The sequence below is a fragment of the Protopterus annectens genome, chromosome 7.part0 (assembly GCF_019279795.1).
Source record: "Protopterus annectens isolate FY-2018-M chromosome 7.part0, PAN1.0, whole genome shotgun sequence".
NCBI lineage: Eukaryota > Metazoa > Chordata > Ceratodontiformes > Protopteridae > Protopterus > Protopterus annectens.
In genome coordinates, this window is record NC_056739.1 from 816,176,385 (window position 1) to 816,198,938 (window position 22,554).

General features: G+C 43.1%; 1 protein-coding gene across 1 annotated transcript in view; it reads right to left on the minus strand.

Moving 5' to 3' along the window:
• LOC122806107 (actin-like protein 6B) overlaps window positions 1-22,554 on the minus strand; it is a 298,586-nt gene that overhangs the window by 146,549 nt on the left and 129,483 nt on the right. The window contains exon 9 of the mRNA XM_044076345.1: window positions 7,406-7,495. Coding sequence (XP_043932280.1) covers window positions 7,406-7,495 — 90 coding nt within the window. The remainder of the gene's footprint in view (window positions 1-7,405; window positions 7,496-22,554) is intronic.

Below are 22,554 nucleotides of genomic sequence, written 5' to 3' on the forward strand. Positions count from 1 at the left end.
CAACCTTATCTTCAGGGATTCTGCATGCTGTTGTTTTGCTGTCAGCATCAAATCTACTGAAGAATTTGTTCAATTGGTTCAGAAACTCGACGTTATCATCACATGAAGCTGATGTAGGCTTGTAGTTGGTGATAGTTTAAATTCCTTTCCATAGCTGCCTGGTATCCTTCTGGTCCCTGAAGTGGCTTTGGATTTTTCTGCCATAGGATCTTTTTGCCTCTTTGATACCTTTCTTCAGTTTGGCTCTGGCCACACTTAAAGTTTCCATATCTTGGGATTTGAAAGCTGTATTTCTTACTTTCAAGAGCTCATACACCTCACTAGTTAGCCAAGGTTTTTGATTTGCCCGTATGCTGATGAATTTGGTGTTTGTTACATCCTCCACACACACTGAAATGTAAGCTTTGACCAACTCAGTGTATGTGTCCAAGTCAATATGGTTGTTTGTCACAGCAGCCTCTCTAAACATTGACCAGTCTGTACAGTCAAAGCAGTCTTGAAGAGCTGAGATTGCTCCCTCAGGCCAGATCCTTATTTGTTTTCTAGCCGGTGTACTGGTTTTCAGTATGGATTTATAAGCTGGAACCAGCAGGATAGCTAGGTGGTCAGAGCTCCCTAGATGTGGATAAGGCTTTGCTTTGTATTTACCTTTGATGTTAGTGTAGACCTTAAAACCAAAAGTAAGGTGGATAGTGTGCCCAAGATACATGACCAGTAAACCACAGAATAAGCACACTTGCAGGGACAGCAAATAGAGTCCAAAGATAGTTTATTAGATAAATAAGAACGCTTAACATTATCACAGCATTTCCGTCTTACAAAGAAACTTCATCACATAACAGCATACCCAATTAACACACCTTATTTATATACTTGAACCACCCCAATAAATCAATTAATCAATTTGTACTAGACCATGCTTAAAAAATAACTAAAAACATAATACAAACTTTTAAAAACACTTATACAAATTGCTGTTAAAATATCTTACACCTCTACATGTCAAAACACATACACTTAAAAAAAATCCATATTTAGAAAACTTAATAAAAAAACTTTATAAAAATTAAATTATTCAAATAAGCATTCTGTTACACCTCCTAAATCTTATCCTATACTACCATCTAGTGACCATATAATGTAAGTGTTAGAGTTTAGCTGCCCTTAACTTCAAAACTGGTGCCAGGGAGACCTTATCGTTCAACCTAGGGAACCTACTAGCTTCAAAAATAATCTGCCAGTAAAGTTCCCTGTATTCTAACCTGGTCTCCCAAGGTCCACCTCAAATGTCCAGATCTACTACTTCAACAACAAAAAAGTAATCTGCCCCCTCACATTCCAAAGTATGTTTGTATAGTGCATTGGTTAAATTCTTTTTCTTGATATCATATTTATGTTCATAAATCCATAACTTGAACTTCCCTCCCATTTTCCCTAAATAGACTGCCTGACATCCACTACATAAAGCAATGTAAACCACCCCGTTTGTGTTACAATTAGCATAACTTTAACTTTTTATATATTTGTCCCTAGCACTTAAATATATCATATCTCCTTCCTTAATGTTTGGACATTGCAGACAACAGCCACACTTATACGTGCCCTTTTTCTTTTGTTTTCTACTGTCAACAACATTTTCGTTCTTTAACAGCTGGTTCCAGCACTCTCATCTGCACTGCCAATCAAAATGGCTAAGACTTCCCCAATTCCCAAAGTTTCAGTGGAACTGACTGGGAAACTGCTTCCACCATCAGTGCTGTCGGCAGCTACCTCTGCACCAACAATTTCAGCACCCATTACTGTTTTAGACCAAACAATTTTGGAACCTTCTCTTGCCTTTGTTGCAGTGGTTTCAGAACTAAAGGAGTTTTCAATTAAAGACAGGCCATGCATAAGATATTCACCAATGTCAGACCCCTTTGCAGACCAACCTCCAAGACCCTTCTTGGAGAAACCCCGTCCCTGGTCTCTTCAGTCCATTCCACCAAGAGCCTCACAGAGTCCAATATTTTGAGACTGGTGGGCAGCTTTTGGCAGCGAGGGAATTGGCCACTTCCTTAGTTCATAGCCCCTCTGACTCTAGAACTTTACTTGTCTCTACACCAGTTCTTGTTCCTCCTCTGACTCCAGCTGAGCTTTCAGAGTTCCTGGTGCAGAGAGTCCCAGCTTTGACCATCTCCGTGCTGGCATGATCTGCATCTCTGGTACCAATAACTGGCCTGAACTCTTCGGTTCTGATGGAAATGGAGCCCTCCTTGGGTCGAGGATTCATTGTCGGGTCCAGGGAGCATGGTTCCACTCTGGTGTTGTCGGACCTGTCCATGCTCTTCTGGGCTTCGGCACACAAGCTCGACTCCAGCTTCGACTTCGGAGGTGACTTCCTCTATGCGGGATGGGACCATGGTTCTGAAAGAGTCTGTTTTGGTTCCAGGCTCCCATTCCACTGGGGGGAGCTGCTTTTGAGGCCATGGATAGGGCCTTGTCCACTACAGGCTCACAGTCGATACCACTTTGGTCAGACCAACAACCTTATTCTATCCCTCACCCAGAGCTCCGCTGCAGTCTCTGCCCTGGGACAGCGGGCATAGAAACCTCAGGATCCAACCATGGTGGTCATGTCCTCTTTAAATACCTCTCTGGCCCATCCCACCAAGGAGATACCCCTGAAGAGGAAGTACAAGAGGAAGCACTTGGACTCCCCTGAAGAGTCTTGCACAGAAGATACTGATTTCAGTGAAAGGGAAGGTTCCCCACAGTCACCCCTGGAAGATGTCGCCTTTGGAGACATATTAGAGATTCTGAAACAGATGGGTGGCTACACTTCACATCAGTATACTTGGAGGCTTTCCATGCCCAACCATCTACCTCTTGGATCTCTCCGCCCACCGACATCTATTTAAATTGATTGTGCAGCCTGGAAGATATCAGATTCCATCAAACCAATTCCCAAGAGGCCAGAATGCATTTTGTCAGCCCCTCAGGATCAGCAGCATTGGGCTAAAGGTATATCAGTAGATGCCATGGTGGTTGCAGCAGCCACCAAAAAGGAACTTGCTGATGAAAGTTCTACTATTCATCCTTCTTATAAAGAGTCTAGGACAGTAGATAGATTTGGGAAGCGCATATACACTTCATCAACCTTTGCACTCAGGTCCTTGAACTTCATGACACATTTCATGAGACTTCAAGGAGATCTGATAAAGGAGCTATCAAATACTCTAACAGGAGCAGTAGCTGAGGGGGTTCAGGACAAAGTATCCTCCCAGCTGGCAACCCTTGATTCAATATGCAATTCGTCAATGAGGCTCATTGTGCATGCAACCAAAGGGACGACTAGGGCAGCGGGTTCTGGCATAGCCATGAGGAGACATGCCTGGACGTACTTATGTGAATTTGCGAAGCCATTCAAGTCTTCTTTCGTTAATGCTCCATTTGATGGAACATCCTTTTTGGCCCCAAAGTTAAAAGAGACCATTGCCAGATGTGAGAAGGCTGGAAAGACCCTTTCTGCTGTGGACATACACTTTTCCACTCCTCAATGGTCTTACTCCAGGAACAAGAGAAGTGAGAAGCTATGGTTCAAAAATTCCCAAGGACCTTTCCACAACTCACTTGGCAATAACTCTCCCTGGGGCAGAGGGGGGAGATACAATGGAAGACGTCATACTCGAGGCAGAGGTGGCCTGCAAAATCAGGGTTCCAGGGATTCTTTCCCTGGTAACTCCTATCAGTGCTCCTGAATGGAGGCCTGATTGCTGTGCTCTGGAGGCAGTCAGGGGATGATTATCCCTGCACCTCCCTGTCTGGTTAAGGATAACAATGGACAATTCGGTGCAGATGGATTATTACCAAAGGTTACAATGTCCCATTTTCAAAAACACCCAGACAATCGAAAATAATCCCAAACATCCCACCCAGTCACAGGGATGCAGCAGTTTTAGAAATTCAAAAACTGCTTGACAAAAGAGTCATTCAAGCAGTCCCACCAGACCAGATATGATCTGGAGTTTACTCAAGATTCTTTTTAGTGCCAAAGAAAACAAAGGACTGGAGACCGATTCTGTATTTCAGTGTATTGAACAAGTCAGTTCAACAAACCAAATTCTGGATGGTTACAGTTCAGTCTATACTTCCATTCTTAGGAAAAGACAATTGGATGTGCTTCAACAGATCTTCAGGATGCATATTATCATGTAAAAATGGACAAGCACTCCAGAAGATTCCTGCACTTCCAGCTGGGAGCTTGTCATTATCAGAGCCCTGCCCTTTGGTCTCACCACAGCCCTCATGGTGTTCACAAAATGCATGGCAGGGGTAGCAGCTCACTTCAGACTGAAAGAATTCCTTGTGTTTCCATATCTAAACGACTGGCTCATTACTGCTCCCACCAGGCATCTACATTGCAGGCAAGAAACTATGCTCTTCAAACTTGCACTTCACTGGGGATCACTGTAACCTATGGAAAATCTCATCTAGAGCCAACACAGCAGTTAGAATTCATAGGAGCGATGCTAAACACAAAAACTAGCATCACGTTTCTTCCCAAAGGAAGACTTCAAAGAATAAAATTGCAAGTCAGTCAGATTATTTGCAGCAAAAAGACTTCAAGAAAAGAAGCAAGACTGGTGTTACAAACTCTAGGATCAATGTCAGCCTCCATCACTTTAGTTCCCCTTGCAAGATATCACATGCAGATCCTCCAATGGCTCTTGGCATCTCAATGGTCCTTACTGAATCAACCAATGGCCCATCTGGTAATGCTCACTAATCTATGCAAGAAAGACCTGAGTTGGTGGCTTCACTCCAAAAAAGGTTGAAAGGCCAACCCTTTGTCCCTCCTCAACCCTAAGCTACAGAGACCACGGATGCTTCCAGATAGAGTGGGTGGGCACATTATCTGGCAAAGACAGTCCAAGGCACTTGGTCCCACCTGGAGGTCAATTTGTACATCAGTGTTCTAGAGACGAGGGCAGCGCTCTTAGCACTGATAACATTCCAAGAAACCCTCTCCTTGGGAACGATTGTGATTCAAACAAACAACATGTCAGTGGTTTAGTTCACGAACAAGTAAGGGGGAACCAGATCTTACCCTCTTTGTCGAGAAGCACTCATGGTATGACAGTGGCCACTTTCTAATTAGAATGCATATTCCAGGGAGCTCCAATGTGATTGCGGACAAAGGACATCCTAATGCCTCACGAGTGGTCTCTCATTCCTTTGGTGGTGGAAGGATATTCTGCCAATGGTGCCAGCCTTGCTGTGATCTCTTTACATCCCCCCTGAACAGCAAGTGCAGGAACTACTTTGCTTTGCCCTGATCCCCTCCCTCTGGGGAAGTCACCGAGAGATGTTCTCCCTCACGATTGCCCCCCCCCCCCCCCAGTCTACTTATGCCTTTCCTCCATCCCTTTCATATCCCAGTTTCTAAAGAAAGCCAACAGGTCAACGAGCAGGATAATTCTCATTGCCCCATTCTGGCCTTGACAGATATGGTTTCCCTTTATTTGGCCTCACCTAATTTGGAAACCATGGACTCTGGATCCAGCTCTAGACAGATTGCCCCACTTGGAGGGACTAGTTCATCCAAATCTTCAAACTCTCAAGCTCATAGCGTAGCTTCTACAGTTCCAATGATTGCCAGGCATACTAGTCTCACTTTCCCAGTTTAACAAATTGTTCTAGCCTCCCATAAACCTTCGACTAGATGATAGTACTTCAGCAAGTGGCAAAAATTGGCAAAATGGGCTACAGAGAGTAACCTCGACCCATATTCTGCATTAGCTGATAGGGTCTTGGAGTTTCTGACATCACTTTCCAGTACAGGAGCATCCTCCTCGACTATATGAGTGCGTCTACCTGCAATTTCAAATTTTCATAATGGTCTAAATGATACGGTTCTAATGTCCCACAAACTTTGTAAAGCCTTTCTGAAAGGAACCATAATGCTCATACCTACATACAAAGACCCTTCTGCACCATGGGACTTGAATCTGATGCTACAGTCTGTAATTAATTCCCCATTTGAACCATCTGCAAATTGCAATTTGAAGTATTTATCCTGGAAAACATTATTTTTGATTGCTATTACTTCTGCTAGGAGAATATCTGAGCTACAAGCCTTATCTTTCAAGCTTCCTTACCTACTTTTTTATAACGACTGGGTGTCCTTGTGAAGAAATCCTTCCTTTCTAGCAAAAATAGGTCTAATATCAACCAGACTATACGACTTCCAGTATTTTCCCCAGATTTTCAAACAAGGGTGAATACTGTTTGCATTTGCTAGATGTTCATAGACAATTACATTTTTACCTTCACAGAACAAAATAAATCAGAAAATTTGATCAGTTTTTGTTTCTTTCTCTTCTGCTACTCTGGGCAAACCAGTTTCTAAGGTTACTCTGGCTAAATGGCTCAAGGACTATATAACCTTCATTTATAACAAAAAGAAAATGCAACTACCAGGACCTGTAAAAACACGTTCAATGAGGGCAACAGCCACTTCTGCAGTCTTTCATTCCAGAGCTTCTATACACAAAAATATGTGCAGCGGCTATGTGGGCATCCTCTCATACCTCTGTTACTTATTACAAGCTGGATCTGGTCTCTAGAGGACGAACATCATTTGGTTTGATGGTGCTCAGGAATATACTTCCATGAGACCTCCCAAGATTTAGGTAGCTGGGGAATCTGTCCCACAATCAGGGATTAAGTGAAGACTGACAACATAAGTTAAAGAAATTAGGTCTGACCACAATGTTCTATCTGTGTTGCTGATCTTCCCTTATCCTTGACATTTCCACCCTCCTTCCCCCACCTTTCAGGCTTCTCTGTGGAATGGATCTATTCCAATAGATTGTTTTTTCTTTTATGAATACAGATATGGTCTCTGAGCTGTTATTCATGTCACTATCTTTTGCAAATTTGATCTGAGGTAATGCTTAGAGGAGCATTATGGGTAAGGTTGAGCTCCATTGTTTTTGGAAGGCACGAGCAGGAATAACGGCCAAGTCACTTCAGAGATAAAGAACCAAACTCATAGTCAAGGATAAGTGAAGCTCGACAACACAGATGGAACGTTATGATAAGACATAACATCTTTTTTATCCTTTAAGGAGTCTACATCAATTATCATCATATAGCTCTATACGTCCTGCATAAGGTAAGTCAAACCAAGATATTGTACTATAGCAGCACTGGGGTTACACCTTAGTGGGAGGAAGCAATTAGGAAGAATGAATGAAGCAAAAACATACAATCATCAAGTGTATAAGTGACAAACAAACCTACATCAGTGAAGCCTGTTCCAGTAATGCTGCTAGTTCATTATGGTAATACAAAAGAACAACTATAGGAACCTATCACAAGCAGAGACAAAAAACAAAACAACAACTTGCTTCTCTCTTACATTGCACATGTAGTTGTGCCAGGACTTGGTAACTTGAGGAAGCTTTTCTTTCTTCTTCCAATTTGGGGGTGCACCTTCTCGGACAGCTTCCTACAGATGGAAACGGGGAAAATATTTTATAAGTTAAGAACTCTCTTTTTTTCTGCAAAATCCACCTTTCAGACAGAATATTTACAGTTTTTTTTACAGCAAAGAAAAAATATAACATAACATAACTACATGTATGGTTATGCATTTTGGGATGGGATAAACTCATGAGATGTATGAAAAAGTACAGTTGTTTGACCATACTCACTATAATTATACAGGTTCAAGGAGCAGGATTACTGCTGCAGTTATCATGTAAAATGTGTAAGAACTGTCCTCCAACTGGTTGCCCACATATCCAGCTTCACTTTCAGAGCTTTTGGGAGTTGCCTACAGATGGCCAACCTCTTTCACACCACAAACATCACTGAAAAGTATGATACAAAGGAGTAAAGGCACCCATGCCATCTTCAGTTCTGTTTTTGGTGACTGAGGGACCAGGAATTAGTGTTGTGCTTAAAGGCACCCATGCCATCTTCAGTTCTGTTTTCGGTGACTGAGGGACCAGGAATTAGTGTTGTGCTTAAAGGCACCCATGCCATCTTCAGTTCTGTTTTCGGTGACTGAGGGACCAGGAATTAGTGTTGTGCTTAAAGGCACCCATGCCATCTTCAGTTCTGTTTTCGGTGACTGAGGGACCAGGAATTAGTGTTGTGCTTATTCAACTAGGAAAGCAGGCCAAAGCCCATCCCATCCAACAGAAAAGAAGAATGAGCAGGGAAGGAGAGGGTACCTCCTTGTTTGAAAATGAATCCTTCCAGAAGTGGAACCGGGGACACTGGCAGAAGAAAAGGGGTAAGGAGGGAGGAAGAGAGCCTGTACTGCAACAGTGATCCTACTGGCTGAACAGCTAGACTTATGGTGAAAATATTCTCACAACTGTACTATGTTCCTTGTAACAACTGCGGCTATAGTATACTATAATAACATGGGAACGAGTTCTAAAGCATAAAAGATGGCCATAGCCCTGGAGAGGAAACATTCTCAGCATAACTGCAATGGCAAAGCCTGCTCTTCTCCTGGAAAGGGTATCCAACGTATAATGTGTGAAAAGATGTCTAGCTAGGTACCTCACATATACTTTCTGCTGAAACATTCCTGAAAAAGGCAGCTGCAGTAATTGATGTCATCACAAAATGTGCTTTAACTTGGTTTGTAAGGTTTCTCCATGCTGATCACAGCAGAAACTGAAGCAGCCACTTAGACAGGGTTTGCTTGGAAACTGGACTTCTCTGCACACCTGACATGAAAGAAACAAAAGATATGATTTGTGTTTGCCTGAAACACAAACGTTTCATTTCCTGTAATGATGTATGTATAAGCAGAAGCCCCATCTTCTGTAACCAAGGGAACTGACTGCTGGCAACAGGGCTGCTAAGCAGGCAAGTAAAACCTTTCCTGACCACCAGGAACCCCCCCACACACACACACACACCCATCATGACTGTACCACATAGGCTATTCTCTACAGATGTCCTATAACACCTCCAAGATGACAAAAGATGAAAATGCAAGACAGAAGGAAAGGAGACTCCAGACTAGCTACACCAAATTTGAGGGATAGAGGAAGGGTACAGAGGATGGGCCTCCTCCTTAAAATTCTATTATTATGGTAAGCACATAATCTTTCCATTACAGGCCATAGGTTCTTGCCCAACTAAGGATAATTGTGACTTTTTAATGTAGTCTGATGTGCATGTCAAATGATCAGTTATGCTATGCTTGCGAATTAGTTTTGAAAGAATGCTTTTTCTAATTTAATTTACAGTGTCTGGCTATGACATTAAATTTTGACCAAATCTAACAAACTGCAAATTCAAAACCTGCAACATTAATGGTGCAGCCAAGCAGGATACTGGAAGCCATTTGGAGGAGTGTTGCAGCCTGTGCTTTAGGTTAGAACATTGGATATCTAATTATGAATAATGAGACAGGACAATGATTTATGTGCAACTGCTGCACTGCATCAGTTGCAGTTTAAGCATGCCTCAGCATAAAGTCAAAGTCAGCTTTGTGTTAAGACCTGATTTTCCCTTACTGGAAAATATGATATAAAGAAGTAGGAAACTAGACTATAAGAGCACTGTTGGAATACTTCACGCTTTCCACAAGATCTATTAAAGAAAAATGTAAAATTCAAAACACTGTATTATGTTTTTTAAAATACCTTTATTGAAGTATCACTTGTCACACAGACAAATACATGTATGTGAGAGTGTTCAATCTCGCCGTTTGTTCTTACACATGGGTGTCGGAGCCGATCCTCGGCTCCGAGTCGGCCGCTTAGCAAAGCTTTGCATCCAGAAGAAGCTCGAGACCAACCTACCTCAAACAATTCCCTCTGCCTTTACCTCAGATCTAGTTTGCCGCTGCAACCGATCGCATCGTTTCTACACAGCTCAGACCAACTGGGAAGATAAGATAACCTTTTTTCTTTAACTTTTTCTTCAAAAGTTTTAGGATTCTTGACTCTTATATTTAGTGTGTGTGTGTGTGTGTGTGTGTGTGTGTGTGTGTGGTCTGGTCATCCTTTTTCTATTATATATAGTTTATATATATATATATATATATATATATATATATATAGTTTAGGTTTACCTTAGGGCCTTCCCCACTACTGCTAAACTTGGATTTTGATACCTGCAATTTTATTGCTAGTTACTTGATAACCTAATTTGACAGTGTTTTGTAATAGTGTACTTACTTTTTCTTGCAGAATGTCTGAGAAAGCTAAGTCAGGATTTAAGAGGTGTCAGTGTGGGCAGAAGATGTCTGTCACTGACAACCATAGCTCCTGTGTCTACTGTCTTGGCCCTCTCCATTTACAGGAAGACTGTTCTATCTGTCATTCCTTTAGTGGAAGGGTCATGACAGATAGGTGCAGGAAGCTTACGGACAGAGGTCTTTTGAAGCCTGCCTTCCAGGAGGCTCTTGACAAGTCAGACCAGGCTTCTAGATCCTCGAAGGAGTCGAAGACATCGGAGCCCAGGTCATCGGCTCCGAGTTCTTCGTTTAAGGTTCATTCACCGGTTCCACAGACTTCGGGGCTAAGTGTCGAACTTCTGTCTGTCACCGAGCCTCGAGTCTTGGAACCGGTGGCGGAGCTTCCACCTCCTGCTCTGTTGAGGTCGGCACCGTCCTCAATTCCTTCGACTCGGTCTTCCAGGCCCCTCTCCGACACCAACGTAGATCGTGTGGTGCAGAAGTTAATGGAGAACACGGCCCTGTCCAAACTCATTGCAGTCTCCTCTCAATTGGTGTCGAGACTCGAAGGCCTTCCTTTATCTCCATCTGATCCTCCTCCAAGGCCTACTCAGCCTTCGGAGCCGGGAGATGTTGATCTGATGATAGTGGAGCCCTTGGTGCCGGAACCGTCCCTTTCTCGGTCGGCCCCGTTGACCTCGATTCCGTCGGAACCATTACCGGACTCGCGGAGCCGACGATCTATCCTTGGTTCCGGGACCGAGAGTCGAACCGATGTTTCGGTGCCGACTCTCCCCCTCGGAGCCTCGGCACGGATCACTTCGGCTCCGTCCTCGGGGTCGATGCCCTTGGTTTCTGCGTCGGAGATACCTCTGTGTTCTTCGGAACTGGGGGATTCCTCGGCTCGGGGTCCAGGGGCCTTCGACCTTATGAGGAAGGTATTGTCTTCTCAGACAACCACTTCAGCAGAAGCAACTTCTCCCTCCCATAAAGGTCCGTTGTCTTCTTCTGCACCCACGACTACACAAAAGCATCAAGCACCGGTGTCTCAGCCACTCCCAGAGGGAGCCCCTTCTTCCTCGGAGGCTTCATCGGATGCCCCCCCCGATGACATCCCGAGGAAAAGATTGTGCAAGAGGAGGCACTTAGATTCTCCACAAGAATCCTTAACATCGGATACTGACTTGGATGAGTCAGAGGGGTCCCCAAAATCACCTACAGAGGATGTCTCCTTTTCTGACATCTTGGAGATCCTGAAACAGAGAGGTGATTGGCAGGCCCTACCCCCTTCTGAGGATGAGTCGGTTCTGCTGAAGGTATTTGGTGCTCGCCCTTCTTCCTCCTGGGTCACTCCGCCCTTCGACGAGTTAATGGAATTGATTGCTCGAAGGGCGTGGGAGACACCTGACACAGTGGAACCAATTCCCAGGAAGCCTAACAAATATATAACTGCCCCTCAGGATAAGTCATATCTCACTAAGGGAGTTCCAGTGGACGCTATGGTGGTGGCAGCTGCCACGAAAAAGGAGATGTCCGAATCTTCCTCGTCTGATCATCCTCCTAACAGAGACTCTAGGACCATGGACAGATATGGGAAGCGCATTTTCAGCTCAGCGACTTTTTCCATGCGATCGCTGAACTACTTAACACACTTCACAAGATTACAGAGAGATCTAGTCAAGGAGTTGGGAGATACCCTCAAGGGTAGTACAGATGCTGCTGTCTCGGATAAGGTTACAGCACAGCTCAATACCCTTACATCTATTGTGAACTCGTCCATGAGGCTCATCTCGTATGTGGCCGAAGGGTCGAGTAGGGCTGCAGCTTCAGCAATTGCTCTTCGTAGACAATCCTGGATGCGCCTGTGCTCCTTTGCGGAAGCCTTCAAGTCTTCCTTTACTAATGCCCCCTTTGATGGCGCCACTCTTTTTGGCCCCAAAGTAAAGGAGACCCTGACCCGGTGTGAGCAAGAGGGAAAGACTCTGTCTGGTGTCGGAGTCCGTTTTTCCACCCCATCCAGACCATACCCCAAAGGGCAATGAGGTGGAAAGATGTGGTTTCGTAAACCCCAGAGTTCTTTCCCAGGCACACAGGGTGATGCCCCCTCCAGAGGCAGAGGGGGGGCAGAGGTGGAAGACGCTGCCCTGGCGACAGACGGGGTCCGCAAAACCAAGGCGACAGGGATACCATCCCGGGGAAGCCTTTCCAGCACTCCTGAGAGGAGGCCCGACTGTCCTGCTCTGGAGGCAGTCGGAGGACGCTTGGCTTTATACCCTCAGGCCTGGCAAAAACTTACATCAGACAAATGGGTAAAAAGCATTATTACCAGAGGTTACAAAATTCCTTTTCTATTCCCCCCGTTACCACAAAAAGGATTCCCAGATGTTCCACGCCATCTGCGAGAACCTGCAGCTATAGAAATCTCAAAGCTGCTAGAAACAAGAGTCATCCAACCAGTCCCGGCGGACCAAACAGGATCCGGAACTTACTCAAGGTTCTTTTTAGTTCCAAAGAAGACAGGGGACTGGAGGCCAATTCTGGACCTAAGCAATCTTAATACATATGTCAAGAAAGAAAAGTTCAGGATGGTCACGCTTCAATCGATCCTTCCGTTCTTACAGAAGGACGACTGGATGTGTTCAATAGATCTCAGGGACGCCTACTACCACATCAAAATGGCCAGAGCGTCCAGAGATCACCTGCGCTTCCGGCTGGGAGCCAGCCACTTTCAGTTTCGAGCCCTGCCCTTTGGTCTAACCTCAGCCCCCAGGGTTTTCACCAAATGCATGGCAGTGGTAGCGTCTCACTTGAGACGCCTAGGATTCCGGGTGTTTCCGTATCTGGATGACTGGCTCCTTTCTGCCACCACCGAGCGTCAACTGATACAGGCCAGGGACTACACTCTCAGCCTTTGTGTTCAGCTAGGGATTTCGATAAATTTTGAAAAATCTGCGTTACAGCCCTCGCAGCATTTTTCATTTATAGGGGCAGAGCTAGATACCCGTTCTTTGCTCCTAAAACTCCCTTCTGCAAGAATAGCTTCCCTACAAGAACACGTATCTCTCCTACTATTGTCCAAAAAGTCCCTAGCCAAACTAGTCTTGAAAGTCTTGGGACTCATGTCGGCTTCCCTCATTGCAGTTCCCATGGGGAGGCTACACATGAGAGTTCTCCAATGGCTGCTGTTCGCAAAGTGGTCGTTCCAACAGTTACCACTGACACACGAGATTCACATTACAAACACCTGCAAAGCACACCTGTCTTGGTGGTTACAGAATCACAATTTCATCAGCGGCCGACCGTTTGTGTTACCCACACCAACAGCCACGGTGACCACGGACATTTCCCTGATAGGGTGGGGGGGCATTTTTCAGGGACAGACAGTCCAAGGCGAATGGACCAGTTTAGAGTACAACCTGCACATCAATGTTCTAGAGATGAGGGCAGTATTTCTAGCGTTGCTACACTTCTCCCCCCTTCTACCTCTAGGGACCATTGCAGTTCAGACGGACAACATGTCCGTAGTCTGGTATATAAACAAACAAGGAGGAACCAAATCTTACCAGTTGTGCGGAGAGGCCATGAGAATTTGGCAATGGGCAGAATCCACGGGTCGCTTTCTGATAGCAACGCACATCCCGGGGTTATCCAACGTCATAGCGGACAGGTTGAGCAGAGCCATCCTGTTACCTCACGAGTGGTCCCTCAACCAGATAGTGGCGGAAAGGATCTTCCGCAAGTGGGGCCAGCCTTGCTGCGATCTGTTTGCATCTCCAATGAACACCAAATGCAGAAGCTACTTTGCCCTTCTTCCCCCTCCAGGGGATGTCCCCAGGGACGTTCTGATTCATGATTGGCCCCCGGGTCTCCTGTATGCTTTCCCCCCTATACCTCTGATACCGAGATTTCTTCAGAAAGCCAAGGACCAGGAAAGGACTATAATTCTCATTGCCCCATTCTGGCCTCGACAGATTTGGTTCCCCTTCCTTCAAGCTCACCAAATGCGGGAGCCCTGGATTCTGGACCCGGTGCCAGATCTACTGACTCATTCGTCAGGAGCTCCCCACCCGTCACTCCTGTCCCTCAAGTTAGCAGCTTGGCTGCTCCGCTTCCCTACTTAGCCAGGTCTGATCTTCTCTCTCCGGCGGTTCCGGACATTCTTGTAGCCTCTCATAAGGCTTCCACTACTAAAATTTACACCGGTAAGTGGAAACGTTTCGTTTACTGGGCGACTAAACAAAATTTGGATCCATTAGTAGCCCCTCTAAACAAGATTTTGGAGTTCCTGTCCATACTGTTTCATCAAGGAGCCTCTACTGCTACTCTAAAAGTTCAATTGGCTGCGATTTCGAACTTCCATGTAGGAGAGAACGGAGCGCCCATTATGGCTCATAGGCTTTGTAAAGCCTTCTTGAAAGGGTCCTTTCATCTTAGACCAGCAGTTAGGTTTCCTACAGCTCCTTGAAATCTAAATCTGCTCTTATCCCAACTAATGTTACCACCTTTTGAACCAGCTTCTTCCTGTTCCTTAAAGTTCTTGTCCTGGAAAACTTTTTTCCTAGTACTATCACTTCAGCCAGACGAGTATCAGAACGTCAGGCTCTTTCCATTAAGCCGCCATATTTAATTTTTCACCCGGACAGGGTATCATTACGCACCAACCCTTCGTTCCTCCCTAAGGTTTGTTCAGTTAACAACATTAATCAGTCCATTGAGCTTCCCACATTTTTCAAAAACCACTCCAATAAGCTGGAATATATGTTACACAAGTTGGATGTTCATAGACAATTCAGATTCTACCTAGATAGAACTAAAGACCATAGAAAAGTAGACCAACTCTTTATAGCCTTTGCGGACAACAAAAAGGGCATGGCAGTGACGAAGCGTACTCTTTCCAAATGGCTGACTGATTGTATTACCTTCGTTTATTCTGCTTCTAATCAGAGTTTGCCCACCAAACCGAAGGGACATTCTACTAGGTCAGTTTCTACATCTTTGGCTCATGCGGCTCGTCTGCCTTTGGACACTATTTGTGCGGCAGCCACTTGATCTAAACCACATACGTTCATCACTCATTATAAAGTGGACAAGACTTCCAGGGACAGAGCATCTTTTGGTTCCACTGTGCTCATGAACGTTCTTCCGTGAGTCACTCGGGGTAACGGAGCTAGGGACGCTACCCATGTGTAAGATCAAACGGCGAGATTGAACACTCTTACATAAAGAAGTTATGTCCTTACTATAACGTTCCATGTGGAGTGTTCATCTCGCCTTTGTTCTTACATTCCCACCCTCCCACCCTCAGGTCTGGAAGAATGTTCAGTTTAGAAGTCTGGCCTGTTTGTCTCCCACTAGTGGTCTCTCTGTTGTTCTACTGGCTTGAGCTAGTTACGTTCCTTGTGTATACGTAGGTTTTCTTTATAGGGGATTACATTGTTATTGCTGGATCTGGTGTTGTTTTTTTGCAAACTAGATCTGAGGTAAAGGCAGAGGGAATTGTGGGAGGTAGGTTGGTCTCGAGCTTCTTCTGGATGCAAAGCTTTGCTAAGCGGCCGACTCGGAGCCGAGGATCGGCTCCGACACCCATGTGTAAGAACAAAGGCGAGATGAACACTCCACATGGAACGTTATGGTAAGGACATAACTTCTTTATATAAGTAATCGAACCATATTAACAAGTTCACATTACAAATCACAAATATTGTTCTATACCATATAATCAAAGTATTTTTAAATATATTGTTCAATTCCTGCCGTCTCTTAAACCTCAACTTCCCTTCCAAAAACATTTTTCTGCATTTACTGTTCCCAAAATTCTCATTTTTTCTATATAATTTATTCCTATCCTTTTCTAAGGATCCCACTTCCTGTTCTTTTATCTGGGTTGCTGCATGCTGCCGAGGATCGGCTCCGACACCCATGTGTAAGAACAAAGGCGAGATGAACACTCCACATGGAACGTTATGGTAAGGACATAACTTCTTTATATAAGTAATCGAACCATATTAACAAGTTCACATTACAAATCACAAATATTGTTCTATACCATATAATCAAAGTATTATTAAATATATTGTTCAATTCCTGCCGTCTCTTAAACCTCAACTTCCCTTCCAAAAACATTTTTCTGCATTTACTGTTCCCAAAATTCTCATTTTTTCTATATAATTTATTCCTATCCTTTTCTAAGGATCCCACTTCCTGTTCTTTTATCTGGGTTGCTGCATTCACTACTTCAAGTATAGCTGGTTTAGAGTTTAATTTCCATGTTTTAGTAATTGCTTTTTTGCCAGCCTCCAGACTTAAACTTAACAAGGCCTTACTATGTCTGGCAATTCAGATCCTGCATCCCAGCTAAAAAAAAAGAATTTCCTTAGTTATTCCTGACAGATTACGCTGTATGGATCATTACACTCTGACAGCCAACTTTTGCCACCTACCCAAGGAAAAATTCTTTGGAGTCTGCTTGGGGTATAAAAGTATTTATGCAAACACTTCCAGGCAAAATTTCTAAATCTTTTAGATTTTGTTGCATATTTTGGACCCATTCATATGTTCTTCCATTGTTTCTTTGTGAATTGCTTGTCTAAACTCTCTTCCCAGTCTTTTCTGACTTCCTCTGATTGATTCCTATAGTTATCTTGCAATATTTTATATGCCCTACTAATTATCCCTTTTTTAACAGCAGCTTGCATTCTATATTCAATTAAAAACTCAACCAGTGCAGGTCTTTCATTTCAGATTCCCCTGTCCCTTTCTCTTTCAGGTCTAAACTTCGATATCAATCCCTGATATGAAAGGCAATCTGTAGCCTGCAATATAAATGTCTTATTGGCTTCTTCCCATTCTGTTACCTTTCCCTCTCTAATTATTTGTTCCTAATACCGTGGTTCTTTCGCCAACTTCCTCCAGTAAATTGTATTCCTCACTTGCCTATTCTCTGTAACCCTAACTGCAGTCATCCCCAAAGACAGAATCTCCTTTCTCTATCCCTGTGTTGGTTTAGTTCTCAGTACACTTTCTTCTATATTTTCTGACTGTTGTTACTCTCCTTAAGGATCTAGGTCCAAAATCTCACTCTTTCTGCATTTCTTGAATCACCCCCTGCTTCATCATTATGCAGTTCCAGTTTGAGTTGTAGTTTTCAGCTTATGTACAACAGCCTTGACTGCGTATCTCTAAAATATCCCTTAAAATCAGGTAACCCTAAACCTGCTTGTTCTAGAGGATCAACATATCTTGCCCTCTTCCCCTCCTAGATAAAATCATTCAACTCTTTATTAATTACTATCTATAACTTCTGCTGTGGCTGATAAAATATACCTCACCTGTGTACACAACTAAAGGGAGTAAAATATTTTCCTGCGTCTATCTTGCTGTTCATATCCATAGGCAAAAGCTTCCAGTTTCTCAGTTTTTGTGTTATCTTTTGTTTAGTCTTTTCTCACACATCATCTACCATAACATAAGACTTTTAATCCACAGTCCTAAGTACTTCATTTTACCATGTCAAAACACTGTACTATGTTAGCTGGTGAGTAAGTATGGTCAGAGGCCACAGACAATCAGATACAAGATAACACCTGAAAAAAGAATAGAACAAGACATTTAACAGTTAACAAAGATGTTAAGTTCAAATAAAACTTAGCAGTGCTAAATGAGAAATAGACAGATAAATATTACAGAAGGCTGACTGGATAAACCGCTGGTAGTGCTGGATAGCTGTTCTAATGCCCTGAGATTATGCAGCATAATTAATGGAGCAGACAATCTGGCAGCAATTAGATGTTGTATGATCTATAGCAGACATATTACTAACAGTTCTGGACAAAGACATTCATAACGTAACTCAAAGATCAAGTAGATTGGAACACTTATCGGGGAAACTAGAATCAAGTCCAGATCAAGCAGGCTAGAACAAAAACAAAAGAACTGATCTGTAGAATAGAATTATAGTAAGTACTACTAGCAAAATATATGACAGACAATGCTACCTCTGTACCAGCACTAGTAATAAACGACTAGCGCATATGCCCACCAGAGGCTCAAGGACAGTGAACCTCATACTCACAAATATGGGACAATGCTGCCCCGCCCCACGTCACATCCTCCCTGGTTCAACCATAAAAATTGATCAAAATCAACTTGGTAACCCCAGTAAACCTAGTAATAGTCAGGAACTATTTCAAGACAAACTAACTTTTATTACTCATAGGATCATAGAAAGTTACTAGGCTATTGGCCCTGAGGTCCTTACAAGCCTAGCCAAGAATTGAACCCATGTTCCAACAATTCAGCACCCAATACCACTGTCCAGCAGGGACACAGGTGGAATCCCAAGGGTGTATTAAGTGATGATAGTTTGTCAAAATTCAATGCCCCTGAACCCAGAGAACAAAGCAGCTTATGCAGAATTGTTCAGAGAAACTGTACAACCATGTCAATGGCTGCAGGCAGACTGCTGTACCTAGCAGAAGTAAGCTCATAACTAACTCCAAAAACAAACTGCCCTGGTAGCATCCCAAATTAAACAGGATATTTATTTATTTATTCACATTTGTTGACCGGGAAAGCCTGACTGGACACATGTCCATTTTCAGAGGTGGCCCGGGAAGAAAAGCTCCATTTTCATATTAAAGCACTTATGAACAGTGTTACTTACAATACAACACATATTTACTAACATTAGTAAAAAAGAACATTATATAGTACAGAGACATAGTAATATGTACAGATTAGTGATAGCAGGTTTGGAATACATTAGTTTATTTCTGATATATACACAAAAAATATATGCTTTTGAAGCATATAGGGACAGTATGCGGCAGTAAAATGCTGCCCATAGCTTACATCTACTTTCAATATGTGAGGTCATTCTTTAGTCAGAAGCTGGGAAAAAATTAAAATAGACAGATGGGTGTGGAATGAGATATTGTTAATTTGTGGATTCATCCAGGGGTGAGACAGGAGCATAGCCATTTATTCAAAAGGTGGGTCTTTAAATTGTGTAGTGGCGTTATTAGATGACAGAGGGGAAGGTAGCGAGCTCCAAAGTTTAGAAATGGAATAGCTAAAGAGGGATTTCCCTGCCTCATTGTTATGTTTAGTTACTTGTAGGAGGTTTAGGTTGCTAGATCTCAAGGTACTTGTTGTGGTGTGGGGACATATAAGATGTTGGAGGGCTGGGAGTTTGTATGGTAAGTAGTATAATTTGTGTACTAGTGACAATTGGTTGAACTGGAGTAGTAGAGGGTGCTCTAGCCAGTTTAGCTTTTTGAGAGAGTCACAGTGGTGTGTCCTATATGAATTATCTGTGGCAAATCTAGCTATTTTATTGTAGCAGGACTCTAGTTTGGTTAGGTTAGTTTTTCGGAGGTTGGTTAGTACTAGGGATGCATAGAGGAGGGTGGATAGTAGATGTGTCTGTGCTACTGTGGTTCTTGATTGCCTTGAGAGAAATTGCTTGTTATGGTAAAGCAGACCTAGTTTTTTGTGAACCTTCTTGATAGTTTGGGTAATGTGTAGGTTGAATTTTAGGTTGTTGTCTATTTCAATGCCTAAAAGCTTGGTGTGGGTGGTTGGGGTGATCTCAGTTTTATTATTAGAAATAATTATAAAGTTATATGTCTGGGGAAGGGATCTGTGAGAATGAAAGAGAAGTAACTTTGTTTTAGTTGGGTTAAGAATGAGCTGATGCTTGGTGAACCTGGTCTCGGCTAGTTAGAAGCATTCCTGTGTTAGTGAATGGAGGTGGTTTAGTGTGGGGGCAGCACATATGATAGTGGTGTCATCAGCGTATTGAATAACTGAAGCATTTGGGATGGAGGATGGGAGTTGATTGGTGAATAGAGTGAAGAGTAATGGACCTAGGATGGACCCTTGAAGGACTCCTAAGGATACTGGAAGGAGAAAGGATAGTTTGTTTTGCCATTTTACTGTCTGTTGTCAACCTGATAGATAGCTCTTTAGCCAGGAGATAGAGGAGTCACTTAGCTTTAGGGTGGAGAGTGATAGGAGAAGTTTATTATGGTAAACCATATTGAAAGCCTTTGATAAGTCTAAAAATATGTCTGAGACTAGTTGACCATTATTTCTATGACAATTAATGTTATCAGTGAATGATATAAGTGCGGTGGAGGTACTGTGGAAGGGTCTGAAACCATGCTGGCTTTTACACAGTAATTTATTTTCTAAAAGGTGGTTCATGAGTTGGGTGTGGATGACCCTTTCTAGGACTTTAGATAGGGGTGATAGAATAGCAATAGTCCAATAGTTATTGAGTTCAAAGGAGTTGCCTCCTTTGTGTAGTGGGATGATATAGGAGGTTTTCCATATATGGGGTACTTTACATTCTGAGATAGACCTGTTTATGAGAATTGCAACAGGGTAGGCAATAGCTTCAACAGCTATTTGGAGGTATTCTGCAGGTAGGTTATCAGCAGCTAGGGTGGTGGGTTTGAGTTTTTGGAGGAGTTTTTGAATGGTTTGGATTGATGCTGGCTGGAAGTTAAAATAGGAGATATTGTCTTGTGATACATTTGAGGTTGGTATGTTTGTTAGTGTAGGGTGAATGGTATTGGTTTGGTTATTAGCTAGGTCCTGTACTGTTTCAGTAAGGAACTTATTAAACTGTGTGGAAATGCTAACTTAGTTGTTACTGTAGTGGGTGTTGGGGAAAAGTTTTTTCTGGGGTGCAGTACAGAGTTAATTGCAGCCTAGAATTTTTGGGGGGTTTTAGCAAGTTTTTCTTGTAGTTTTGATAATAGGTGACTTTATCTATTTTGATGTGTTTTTTGGCTTTATTACGTAGTTCTAGGTATTTTTGTTTTTCTGTTTGAGTTTTGATTTTGTGAAATTGTATCCATGCTTTGTTCCTTTCTTTGAGAACAGATCTGGTGGATTTAGTTAACCAGGGGGGCATATTTGGTTTTTATTCTTGTGGTTCTTGGGGGGGCATGTTGGTTCAAAATGTTTAGGAAGGTTGTATTGAAGTATTGCACTGCTTTTTCAAGAGGTAGCTATTTTAGGGGGAATCCAGTTGCAACTTTTTAGGTAGCTGATAAATAAATTAGGCTACACAACAAAAGAAAAAAAAAAGTCATGGCAAAAAGCAGGAAGAGTAACTCCCATAAAGATAAAAACTCAATCAAATTAAATAAGCAACTAAGAGGGCTATTTGGGTCAAATAAAGCCAGCTTTGAGGTTAAGAAAGCCATAAGGCCTTCTTCAGCTAGGCAAGAAACCTCAAAGGCAGCACACAGCAGTGTGCTAAATTAACGGATACCGCTACCACATTAACTGAGCTGGTGATATAGCGAATTTGTTGGCTGACAAATTTAGTTCCAAGCTTACCTTCCAATCATCCCCAGCTACTCTCCAAGAAACACCCTCAAACATAACCCCTCCAAGTATATTAAGACAGCATGTCTGACTGCACTTGCTAAAGCCAAGAACACAGCCTCAATGGACCATACCAGGATGCCTTCTAAATATTCTAAAATATGACTTACCAGGGCCACTGGAGTCACTGTTTAACTATAGCCTCAGAACTGGCTTTGTGCCAAGAGAATGGAGGATTGCAATAGTCAGGACCATCAAGAGACCAACAAAAACTACTGAACCATTAGCCTGATTAGTGTTATTTGCAAAGCCATGGAAAGAATTATCAAGGAAATGATCAACAAAAAGACATAGAAGACCTTCAGATACTGGATCCATCCCAGTTTGAGTTTGTAAAAGGAAGATCATGACTACTGAACCTAATGGACTTCTTTGACAAGGTCACTAATGGATGAGAGTAAAGCAGTGAGTACTGTCTACCTTGATCTGGCTAAGGCATTCGATACAATACCCCATGGAGGCACTGTTTACAATCTTATGGAACAAGGCAAACCCCCCCCCCTTTATGATGTGCTGGATAGCCGAATAGCTCATGGATAGGACCTAGGAGGTTAGGATAGGTGAGGCCATCTCCACAAAGAGGCTATTTTCCAGTGGAGTCCCTCAGGGCTCCGTGCCGGACTCACTTCTCTTTGGCATTTACTTCTACGAGGTCAAAGTCAAAGTGAAAATCCTCTGGCTGACCAAGGTAGCAGATGATTGCAAGCTGGGAGCAGTCACAGAATCCCACCAAGATAAAAACACATTACAAGAAGGAAATGACTGGTGCCAAAGTTATGGCTTAAAACTCCATGCCAAGAAATACATTCATAGGATCAGGGTACACAGTGCCAATGCACTGAATGAGCTGGTCAACATCCCTATGAGAGGTGAAAATGTCCTACACCTGGTCCTAACCAACATGAGAGGGGACTGTAGCACCAACCATAAAGCAATCACTTTTGAAGTCACCATCTCCC